The sequence below is a fragment of the Phocoena phocoena genome, chromosome X (assembly GCF_963924675.1).
Source record: "Phocoena phocoena chromosome X, mPhoPho1.1, whole genome shotgun sequence".
Taxonomy (NCBI): domain Eukaryota; kingdom Metazoa; phylum Chordata; class Mammalia; order Artiodactyla; family Phocoenidae; genus Phocoena; species Phocoena phocoena.
The window spans coordinates 61,036,747-61,049,186 of NC_089240.1; the positions used below are offsets into that span (position 1 = coordinate 61,036,747).

A 12,440-nucleotide genomic window follows, 5' to 3' on the forward strand; every position below is an offset into this window, starting at 1 on the left:
TCCATGCCCCACATAACACTCAAAATGGTACACTCTTTGTCATTTGGGCAGTGAGTGAACTGGTCCATAAACCCCGTCTTATAGCTAACTTCTCAGACCACTCCTGGTACCACTTTTGTTAGTTTGTGTCCTCCAAAAATACGGACACCAAGGCATGATTGGACATGGACGAACATGATGGGAGAATGGCATGTGAAGGATAAAGGAGAAGGAGCAGGAATGAGTCTTCTTCTTCAGGGTGCGATGCGGGTCTGACGTCTGTAAGAGAGACGTGGGGGAAAGGAGGGTCAGATAAGAAGAATCTCTGATGCAGTTTCGTTCTAACACTAAACTTTCGTTCAGTTTAGTTTGGTTTGTTCAGGCTCATGTGGAGTCCCCAACCTACAGCTGCCATTTAGAGGAGTCCCTGTCCTGCAGCAGTATGCCCCTGCCATGCTCAGTCACTGGCTGGGAGCTACCCAGAGGATGTGGGATCTTGGCACAAACAATGGTGGTGCCAGAGAAGTGGCAGCTGGCACTTGCCAATCTACTATGTTCCCTGCAGTGGATCGGAGGGGCATGTTTCTATGGCCACCACGAGGAAGCAGAAGTCAAAGATGACTAACATTTCCGTTTTGGGTGAATTTGTGGTGGGGGGCATAAGGACACAGGAAGTAAAGAAAGATTGGGAGGGAAATGATGGGATTTTGGATACATTAAGGTTGTGTTTCTTATAGGACATGCAGGTGGATTCAGCCAGAATGCACTTAGAAAGTTGGTTCTGGAACACCAGTGAGGGGTCAAAGGTGGAGAGGGATACAGATATGGGAGTCATTCATTCCCTCAGTAAACTTTTATAGCAGTGTTATTTCAAATGTCACCATAACCTTAGAAGTTCCTTGCATGCAAGCTCCAATTCCTTTCCCTTCACCCTCCTCAGAAGTAACCTCTATCCTTTGTCTTCATCATTCCCTTCCTTTTCTTTAGTTATTTTCTACATAGGTTGATATTCCTAACAACGTTGGTTTTGCTGCATCCTTTGGTCTTTATGTAAATGGAATCATCTGTGTTGTTTCTGACTTCTCCCGTGTGATACTGTGTAACTGAGATTCATCCGTGTTGTCGCATGTGGCAGGCAATTGTTCATTTTCATTGCTGTACACTCTTCCACCAAATGAATATACAGTAGACTCTCATTATCATGATAGTTATTTGCAGTCTATAAAGTTGCCATGAACACTGAATTAGGCAATCCTGAAACATTGCTCCTAAGGGAAATATAATTTCAAGTTCCTACCATCCGCTGGTCACAACATTTTCATCGACTGATCGCTGCGTAATCGTTTCATGTGTGTTTGTGTTTAATGGCACTCTATTTAATACAAATATTATTGATTCATTAACATTGACCTCACAGCCAACAGCATTATAAATCATGCCTGAGCAAGGTTTATGTAACACACATATTTTCTTGAGTGCACGTCATAGTCATTTTGCACTCAAGAACACTAGACAATACTTCAGCACTAAGCTTGGAGGCCATCTTTAATTATGAAATCACCAACAAAGAAGCAGAAAAATGCAAACTATGTGGCACCAAATAAATCTTGAAAAGGACACTTGCTTGCAGTCTGAGACTGAAACCAGAAGGCAGAGCGTCCCCTTGTTTGACCTCAGTTGGGAACATATTCCACCAACTCAAATTTTTCACAGCTCTCTCACATGAGGAGGAAAGCACTCTGGTACTGATTTGTGGTTAAAAATGAATTTTAGCAAATACGGGAATTTGCAAGTATGGAATCTACAAATAAGAAGAATCAACTGTATCTCAACCTATGTATCCATTCTACTGTCAATGGGTAATTTGGGTTGTTTCCATTTGGGCAGATATTATTCATAGTGCTACTATAAACATTCTGGCGCATGTTTCCTGGTGCCCACGTACAAGAGCCTTCCAGGGCAGAGCTTTCCAACTTTTGGACCTGGGACTTTGAGGCCTTCATCTCCAGAGACAGCCAGACAGCAGCCCCTGGACCGCTTGGTTCTGGCCCTGAACAACTTTGTCATCTGACTCCTGTATGCTATACAATCATCATTTTCTGTGTGAGCCATAGAATAAAATGGCTGGGAAGCTGTGTTCCAGTGCTCATACTTAGGACTGAGCTTGTCATCTCATAGGGAAAGATTTCCAACATTACTAGATCTTGCCAGATTTTTTACAATGTGGTCATGCTAATTTCTACTCCTACCAACAGTGTTTAAGTGTTCCACATCCTCATCAACATTTGTTATTTATAAAGTACAAAATTGTTGTCAATCTTGTGATAGTGAAATGGTGTCTCATTGTAGATTTAATTTGCAATTTCTTGATAAGTAATAATATTAGTAATAATATTGAGCAGCTTTTCATGTGCTTGGCTTTGGGGATTTTCTTGTCTATGAGGGGTTCCTTTAGTGTCTTTTGCCCATTTTCCCCTTGGGTTGTTTGCATATTTATTTGTGGAAGTTCTTTATGTATTGTATACTTTAGTTCTCTGATGATTTCATGTTACATAAATATCTTCTAGTTTTTAGCTTGCCTTCCCTCTTTTTATCATACCTTTTAATGAACAAAAGCACTTCTTTTTAATTTTTCACAGCACTTTATTATGAAAAATTCCATACAAGAAGATCACGGGACTTCCCTGGTGGCACAGTGGTTAAGAATCTGCCTGCCAATGGAGAGGACACGGGTTCGATCCCTGGTCCCAGAAGATCCCATATGCCACGGAGCAACTAAGCCTGTGCGGCACAGCTACTGGAGCCTGTGCTCTAGAGCCTGCGTGCCACAACTGCTGACGCCTGCGTGCCTAGAGCCCATGCTCCACAACAAGAGAAGCCACTGCAATTAGAAGCCCGCGCACCGCAACGAAGAGTAGACCCTGCTAACCGCAACTAGAGAAATCCCGCGCGCAGCAACAGAGTCCCAGCGCAGCCAAAAAAATAAATAAATAAATAAAACTTTAAAAGAAAGAAGAAGATCACAAGATGATCCGGGGAAGTTGAGGGGGTACTTGCTGATCACGGACCATCTTCGCTCTCACCTGATGACCTTGCTTCCCATTTCATTGAGAGTATACAGGCAATCAGAAACAAACTTCCCTCATTCATAAATATATTTCTCTATTTTGGATCATTCCTATCAGCATACAAGTATGTTGTGGTTTCTCCCAATTAAAGAAAACCTTCTTTTGATTCCAATTTCCCTTCAAGCTACACCATTTTTCTCTGCTCACCTTCACATAAAAACTCCTTAAGAGTCGATGTATACTTGCTGTCTCAAATTCCTCTCTTCGCATTCACTCTTTCTCTCCTTTCCATTTAACAATTCTCTATTGAGGGCTTACAAGGTACTGTTCTAACACATGGTGCTACATCACTGAGAAAAACTGATGACGTTCCTTCCCTCAAGAGCTTACATTTCTGTCATAGGCCTATTGGCAATATTTTCTCAATCTTCAACTATGTCCATTCCTTTGTTGTTGGAAATCATTTTCCTGGACACAGGTTCAACCTTTATTGGTTGCCTAGAGTGTTGCTCCTAGAACACTCCTTTACCAAACCCCTAAGTGGGATCTTCTGCTTCCTAGAACTAATGTCTTCATTGTTCTTGGTTTACCACAGTGTTTTGATGGGACTCATTCTCCGGGTACCATGGGTGATAATTTCTTTTAAGACTTTGCATGAACAAATATTACCTTTAATATTACCTTTAATTTCATGCTTATTTGATAGCTGATATATAATTTCAGGCTGAAAAGGTTTCTGACTTTCAATGTCACTTTTGAGAATGCTGGTACTATTTTGCATGCCATTGTGATTCCCAAGCCTTTATGTATGACACATTTAATTTTTTTAGTTATATATATTTTGATTTATTACATAGTAAAATTAACTTTTTTGTTTTCAGTACCATGAGTTTTAACACATGGACAGAGTTGTGTAACTATCACCACAATCAGGATACAAAACAGTTCCATCAGCCCCCAAATCTCCCTCATTCTGCTGCTTTGTAGTCAAACCACCTCCCCCATCCCAAACCTCTGATAACTGGTGATCTGTTTCCCATCCCTATAGTTTTACCTTTTCCAACTATTATACAAACACAGTGACACAGTATGTAACATTTTGAGACTGGCTTCTTTCATTTAGCATAATGCATTCGCGATTCATCCAAGTTGTTGCATGTATCAAGAGTTCCTTCCTTTGTATTGTTAAAAAATGTTTCATTTCTATGTATGGTTTTATTCGTTCATCTGTTGAATAACATCTTGATTGCTTTCAGTTTGGGGTGACTTTGAATAAGGTTTCTATTAACATTCTATTAACAATCATGTTAACATTCTATTCACATCCATAGTGTGCACTGGGAAGCGAGTTCCTGTGATGGCTGTCTCCAGCCTGTAGTTAGCTTCACTCTCTCCAGAGTGTCTGCAGGGACACATGACCTGGAATGACTGTCTCTACTGGTCAGAGGCAGGTCCAAGGTCTAAGCTAGCTCTGTTTCCTCGAAATGCACACACACTCATTGGTAATGGCCTCAGCTCAGTGGGGAGCAGTGCCGGAGCAAGAGGGGCTAGAACATAAGCCTGGTACAGGCTGGGTGGGGCACTGGGTACATTCTAGGAATCGAGCCAGAGGCCTGGGCAGCAATCAAGCCCACCTTCTCCAGGGAGGGGTTTGAGGGGAAGGATTAAGTCCCACGAACGTTCTTTTCTGACCCTGAGGTCTGTGACTGTCCCATCCCACCTGTGGTCTGTCCACCTGAGCTCATGCCATGGACTCTGGAAGGGAGCCAGGGTGAGAATATGGGGGAAGGGTGGACCCAAGTGCTCCCCATTGTCCAGGTGCAGTCACTCCTTACTTCCCATCGTCACTGCGCCCATCCTGCCCCTGTCCCGGGTAGCTCATGTTGGGTGGCCTCATATATGGGTCCCCTGATTCTAAGATGAGCTACTCTGAGGAGCCACCCTTCCCAATCTCATTCCATCCACACCCACAGTAGTTGTCAGACATCATAGGATCACAGAGTAGGATCGAGAGCCACCTCCAGCGAATCCAGCATTTCGAGCATCCCGACACCCTTTCGTGGGGTTTGCTGACTTCTGCATCATCCCCCTCCCATGTTTTGGGAATTTAACGACAACCCTTGAACAAAACAGATCCGACCCTTGCTTTTGTTCATTCGATGCCTTCCAGAACCTGGACCAGCCTCTACTCCCTTTACTCCCTGAATCACATCTTTCTCCCTCAAGGGAGATTACCCCTGATTACATTTATTCACACACAGGGACACACAGTCGCCGACCTTGAATGGCCAATCTACCATCATACCCCCTTTTGTGTAGTAAAACACCGGTCTTTCGGGAAGGGTGTCAGGCAGAACCACCCTTGCCTCACTCAAACACAAATCTGTCCCTCTGAGTCTCAGGCTGGTACAGCCCTGGGTCCTGGCTGAGGGAAGGAAGTGCTCCCCAACCTCGAGTGAGGGGGAAATCGAACATGGAGTTCAGACTCAATCTCATGTGTCCTAAAGAGGCAGTCTGGGAGATTGAGCTGGGACACGGAAATATCATTTCCAGGAAAATCTCTGTCATGGGGCTGGTGGAAGAGTATTTGACGGGGACCATGCAACAACACAGACCGACTAACCACACTTGCCATAGAACCTGACGGGCCAATTTCCACTCAAGGGTGTACAGACGACCCGGCTGGAGGAGGGTGGTCAGCTGGCTACGGCAGGCAGGATGTGAATGCTTCCAGATTGGAGCTCTGGAAGGCGGTCATGAGTTCCTGCTGATGGGAAGGGTGAATGGCAGAGATGAATGGGAACCGCCAGACCCCAGAGGAGGAGGGGGGTTTGGAGAGAACTAGAAGAGGGCCTTCGGGGGAAACGGAGGACGTGCCAATGTGGCCAGGCAGAGCACACACAGGACCCAGACCTGTGGCACTCCGCTGGCTTGTCTGCAGGGATGGTAGCAGAGGCTGGCCCAGAGCCCCACCACAGGATGTCAGAGATACCGTTCTGGAAAAGGCTCTGACGTGGAGCAGCGCCCCGCCCCAGGCCCCTACCCCGACCCCGACCCCTACCCCTCCAGAGAGAAGGCAGAACACAGAATATGAGAGGTACTTTAATCCGAAACTGCTGTGAAACTGGGGCGGGGCGGGGGCAAAACAAGGGGGAGAGGAAGCCCTAGGTGAGGCAGCACAGGAGCGAACGAGCTTGGCCACAGCTCCAGGGCCCCAAAGGTACCAGCTGCTCCTCTTGCAGGAAGACGCTGGGCTCAACCTGTGAAACAGCAGAGTCAGGGAAGAGCCTCAAGCCAGGGCCAGCCCCCAGCCCTGCTCAACAGCCAGGACTGTGGGAAGGGGTACGGTGTGTGTAACACTCACTTCAAAGGGTCTGCGACTTGTCAGCCAGGTACTGCATGGCGGCTGCAACAGGGACAGGCATTAGCAGGTGCTCCAGACAGAGGGATACAGAAGCCTGTCCCCCATCCCCGTGACGAACCGCCTAGCCCTGAAACCTGAAACCCCTCCAGACCCCATGCAAAGAGCTCTGGGCCTGATCACTCCCCACCACCCAAATTGAATGTGGAACCGATTCCTAAAGCAAAACAAAATGTGCCAGCAGCTCTCATGCTGTGGGCCGTGCCACAACCACTCAGAACTTGTCACACACACAAACAAACAATCCAACAAGAACCTTAGAAGCCACACCAAGCAGCAGTTCAAGGGAAAAATCAACGAGGCATCTCTAAAAGTCCTATCAGAAGGACATTCCCTAGGACTGGTCTGGTTGTCAAAGTGTGCATGCAGTCCAGACAGTACTTTGCTATTTGTACACACGCCTAGCTGTACATGCACAGCCAGCTACAGGGCGAGGCCTGAGAGGTTCTCCTCCCCACAGGGATGATCGTCCCTGCCAGGCCCACCGCACCTGCAGCCCACTCCCACCCCAGGTGCCCACCCGGGTTCTGCACTAAGACACCGCTCTCCGGCCCTGGTTCCTCATACCAAGTTGCTCCTTAAGTTCGTCTACTTCTCTCTTTAGCTCGAGACACTAGGCCAGCAGACAGAGGAGGAAGAGAAATGATTAGTATACTCTGGCCTCCTCTCTCCTCCACCTTCTCCACTCCCCCGGGCCCTCCACCCCAAAGCCGGGTGGTTAGACTGGCAAGGGCTCCTCAGTAGAAAGAAGGTGGGCTCCCTCCGTGGGGTACGTGATGGGGGCAGGGGAGGGGTCGCCCACACATGTCAGCTGAACTTGGACCCAGATCCCACCCTCGAGTTTGGGCCTGCATTTCCAGGATGCAGAGGAAGCATTACCCAAGGACAGCAGGGCGTTCCCAGTGGCTGCTGCTGCGTTTCAGGTCTTGGGGGATGGTCAAATGGCTCCCGGTCACCTGAGAGGGAAAGGACACACAATCCAGCTTCCCAGGCTCCCAGTGAGGTGGAAAGGGCCAAGCGGGCTCTAAAGTGAGGTGAGGCAGCACCACCCTCTGCTGGCAACCAGCCGCCCCTGCTCTCCCCAGCGGCTGGAACCTTGTCTCTGGGCCTGCCTCCCCTGTTCCCCGGGGGCAGCCATTTCGCCATTGTGGTCCCCAAACAATGTGGCTCTGGATTCGACCCTCCCAGAGCTGCAGCCACAGCCAGCACTTGGGAGAGCAACGTGGCCGAACAGGACTTAACAGAAAAGGCTGTTCCCCTGCAAGTCTACACCCGGAGCAGCTGTTTGGGGCACTGCCACCGATCGCCCCGGTCGCACAAACCCCACACAGAGGATGATGTGGCTCAAGGCCAGCCCTGCCAGCACCCCGTCTCCTGTGGGAGAAGCTGCCTGGGAGCAAGGCTGTGCCCCCAGCTGAGACAGAGGCAGAGGTTTCTGTCCTCAACCCCTCTTCCCTCCCCTCATATCAAACCCACGACACTCACCTGAGGGGGCAGGGCCCCTGGGCATGACTTCTCCCCGGTTCAGGGCCAAGGGTTCTGAGTGTCCTGGATCTTGGGGGCTTCGGGTGTTGACGTCGCCACTGCTGGCTTTTCTACGATGCATGCGCAGACAAGATGTCCCTGGCCTGTGAGTTAGCAGCTGAAACAAAAATTTCTCACCGATTTGGACTAAGGAAGTGTGTGTGTGTGTGTGTGTGTGTGTGTGTGTGTGTGTATGTGTGTGTGTGTGTGTATGTGTGTGTGTGGAGGGGGGGGGAGAGAGAGGGAGAGAGAGTGAGAGAGAGAGAGATGTGTGATTCCCGCCAGGGTGAGGCAGGGAATTGGGAAGGGAATTGAAAGGCTGATCTCATTAGCACTTTCACCCTCTGTCATCCCCAGGCCAGCAGGCAGAGCTGATCTAGGGACAACAGTGGGACACTGAGAAAGCCCAGGCCCCCTGCAAGGAAGGTCTGGGGAACAGCTAGGAAGGAGGATTCGGGAAGCTGGTGAGTCTAAATGCTGAGGCTTTCCGGGGAAGCTTTTAAGGGATCCCCCTACCCGATTCAGCTACCAGCCCTCCCTTCCATCCCAGCCCAAGTCTCTCAGAGGAGGCTGGAAAGAGGCCAAGGGTGGAGAACCGGGCCCAGGACACCCGAAGTGCTACCTTAATGTTTGTCCCTAGGAAAAGGAGCCCGATGTGGCATCGTAATGACCCAGTGACCGAGGGGCACCCAATGCTGACCTCTGAGGAGTGGACAGAGGCAGCATGGGTGAAGACGTGTGCCCTGGGTGCTGTGGGAGGGGGGGAAGAGTGGGGAGAGAGGAGGAGCATGGCCTACTCACCTGGCCCTTTGGGGCTGGGTCTCCATTTGGGTCCTTATCTTCTCCCGCCACCGCCTCAGACTCCCTTGCCCAACTGACCACGGATTTCTTCCCAGCGCCGCTGTGCTTGGACTGTTTGGTTCCCGAAAGGAGTAAGGTATAACTCTTGGGTCTCCCAGGCTGCGGAATACCAGAGATTGGGGGGAAGGTGGCCGGTTCCACGGGAGTTGCCGAGATTCGCTGCCCCCGGGAACGGAAGGTTCCCCCCAGGGCACGTTTGCATGTTCCCCCGACGGATTTCTTCTCCTGGGCTCCGTTCTTCCTAGGAGTGACCCGCGGCAGGCCACCTGCAGCAGCAGCAGAAGCAGAAGCAGCAGCAGCAGCAGCAGCAGCAGCAGCTCCCGGGTAGCTGGGCTTGCTGCCCCCCTTCCCCCACAGCACGCTCTGCATTTTCTTAGGGGAAGAGATGCCCTGCTCTCCCACGCCCTGCCTTTCCACAACCGAAGAGAGTCCTCGCGGAGCCGACGACAGGGAAGAGCCTGTCACGTGAAGGAAATTCTCCCTGGCTTGGAACTTCGAGTGTCTGGGAGTGTCCCCGGGATCCTCGGGTCTGCTGGGCTTGGCCTGGCCTCCTCCTCTGGGATAAGTGCTCACCGTCATCAGCTGTGTCTCACTGAATTCATCTGAGGACTCGGAGTCGGACAGCAGCCAGGTCAGGCCTTCCGCGGAGCGCCGCTGGCGATCCGCAGCCACGTTCAACCTACGCTTAGTGCCTCTCTTAGGGTTCCCCAAGGCCCGGCCCGCTTCAGGCCCACTGAGGTGGAGAGGGCTGGCTGGAGCCGTCGGCGCCTCCCCACAGCTCTGGCCGGGCTCTCCTCGACCGCCGGGAACTTCCTCGAAGCTCAGTGTCAACACGGTGGACTCTTCGAAGGCAGTGGAGCTCTCCGGGGTCGGGTATCTGCGGACGCCCAGCGCGTCCTGGTCGGTCAGCTGCTGCAGGTTGGCCTCCTCGGCCTCCTCAGACTCCTCGATCAGGTCCAGGAGGTCCCTCGCGTGGTCATCTGGGGAGCCAGGTCCGCCTTCGCGGCCCCACAGCACCGGCCCTCGCGCTTCCAGCATCTCCGGCTCAGACTCGAAGCCCTCGGGGTCCGGGTATCTGCGGACGCCCAGCACATCCTGGTCGGTCAGCTGCTGCAGGTTGGCCTCCTCGGCCTCCTCAGACTCCTCGATCAGGTCCAGGAGGTCCCTCGCGTGGTCATCTGGGGAGCCAGGTCCGCCTTCGCGGCCCCACAGCACAGGCCCTCGCGCTTCCAGCATCTCCCGCTTCGACTGGAAGCCCTCGGGGTCCAGGAAGCGGCCTCCGCCCTCGCCGCTCCGCGGCTCCCCAGGCTTGGGATCTGGATCGGGTCCCCGCGGGACTGCGGGGCCGGCCGCGCGGACGCCGGCCCACTCCCTGCCCTTTGGGCGGACACGCCTTCTCCACACAGACACCTCATCCGGGGAGCTCATGTCACGACCCGGGCGGCCCCGGAACCGGGGCGACGGTCGTTGGCCCGAGTCGCGGTCGCGGTCACGGCGGGCTAGGCGTGCGGCGCTCAGAAGGCTGCGTCAGCTACCTCGTGCGCCGCACGAGCTCGCCTGAAAAGAAAGGACGCGCCACTTTCAGCGCGCCTCCCACGGCCCCGCAGCAGCCTCCTCATTGGTCAGGCCCCCACCAACCAGCGGGCGCCTTGTTCGCCCGCCCCCTCGAAGCCTAACCAATGGGGTCGAGGGCCTCTGGTTTGTTCGCAAGTCCGTGGGCGGTCGGGGCAGTTGGTTGGTGAAGGGGATGGTGGGAGTGCGTCCCTCTGTCAAGCCTCTGGGCCCGCCTCCTCCTGTCCGGCCTCCCCTTTCCGGTTAGAGTCACAGCTGTGAGTCTCCGGTTCCCATCTATACAAGGGGTCGAGGGCGTCGGGGAGTGAGGGCGCCGGGCTCCAGGGGTGGTGAGGATGAAACGTCAAGATGGAGGCGCTGGATGCCTAGCCCGCGCCGAAAGCCTTTGCCAGCCTCCCTTCCACCACAAGCCTAACGACCCAACAGGAGAATGGGCACAGGAGTCCCGCAGTCAGTGATCGGGGGTCGGCCAGAGAGCAAAGGGATCGTATTTTCGTTCTGTAAGGTCTCTGTCTCAACTGCTCCATCAAATGTGGCTCAGCAGACATTATTGGCAGGCGGGTTTGCCGGATAGACTTGGGGTTGGCCTCGCTCCATCAGCCCTTCGCCCTCTCTGAGGCAAATTCAAAGAAGAGGAAATCGCAGTGGCCAGTTACGCCCCAAAAGATGCTCCCCACCGCTGATCCTGGAGATGTGAACTAAAACCACGAATCGGGTTTCACACACTAGGTTGACAGCCTTCAAAGAGCTTAACCATTCCGAGGGTGGGAGAGGTTAGGAGCAAACCCCTATGGCGGTGGTGCAAGAGACTCATTTGGGAGGTAAGTTGGCAGAATCCATTGAAAGCAATTTAGTACTGGCACGGACTCTGTGCCTGGCACTCTTCTAAGCGCTGGGCATAAATAATAATGCATCCGCGTGACACGCCTTTAACTATAGTACCAACTATTACTGGCCTCTTACCGGTGAGGAAACAGGCACTGAGAGGTTCGGCCACTGGCCCAAGGTCATTCGGCTCGTGGGGATCAGCGGCAGGATTGAAACCAATCAATCTGACTCCAGAGTCCTTGCTTTTAGCCCAAGATCTTTAAAAGGAAGGAAAAAAGAATCTATTTCCTCTATGCTCCTGCAAGTCCGCTGCCTGGTACTTCTTCCGGAGACACGCTGGTACCTGTAGTGTACAAGAACACATGCACAAGGGTGTTGGTGACGGGAAAAACTGGGAACACTCCAAATTCCCGTCAGTAAGGAAATGGATGAATGCAACGTGGCTTAGCATCCAGTAGCATAAAGCGTGGCAGTCCAACGGAATGCATCAGGCCATTCTCACAGCTTTCGAAAGCATCCGCCTGACTTCAAACTGCAAGTTGCAGAACGATGGCTTTGGATTCACATTTGTAAGTTAAATCACTTGCGTGCGTGGGCACACGCACACACACCAGTCAATCCTATGTAATATATGAGAATTCATTTAAGTATATGTACAAGTATGTTTTAAAGTTTTGAAGGACGCACAACCAAGGCCTACCAGTTGTGATGGTGGTGGGTGTGGATAGCCAGGTGTCTCTCAATTTTTCTTGGAACTGTCAGTTCTCAGCTCCCCTGAGCTGAGCAGTACTGATGTCTGGGGAGTGGTGCCTCCCTTGGTTTCTATACCGCCCATGGGTGTTAGAATTTCCCTTGTCTGCCACCCAACTCCTACTCTGACACCGCTCCATTCCTCCCATACCTTCCTTCTGCTCCTTCCCGTTCATACTCCTCTGTCTTCAGTCACCTCTCTCTCCTGCATCCTGCTCTGGCTGACGTCCTGGGGTGTCTGAACCCCTCTTGCCTGTGGAACTCAAAGGCCCAGTTTTCTGGGTCTGCACCTGAGAAGCTGGCCATGCTGGGGAAGTTTCAGAGCAGGGGAGATTGGGTGCACTGTAAATCTGCAATCCTCCTCCTCGAGCCTGCCCCCGATGGTGCCTGCCCGTTTGTGGATACCGCCCGCTTCCACTTCTCCCAGTGACTTTTAA

The 12,440-nt window shown here is 51.9% G+C and overlaps 1 protein-coding gene across 1 annotated transcript; it reads right to left on the bottom strand.

Moving 5' to 3' along the window:
• Positions 1-6,211: 6,211 nt before the first annotated feature.
• Positions 6,212-12,179, bottom strand: LOC136142144 (uncharacterized protein CXorf49 homolog). The gene is made up of 6 exons (XM_065900191.1): positions 12,155-12,179; positions 8,794-10,352; positions 7,954-8,110; positions 7,348-7,424; positions 6,412-6,453; positions 6,212-6,307 (listed from the first exon to the last, which is right to left on the bottom strand). The coding sequence occupies exons 1-6, from the start codon at positions 12,177-12,179 to the stop codon at positions 6,212-6,214; spliced, it is 1,956 nt and encodes a 651-aa protein (XP_065756263.1).
• Between the last annotated feature and the right edge of the window lie 261 nt (positions 12,180-12,440).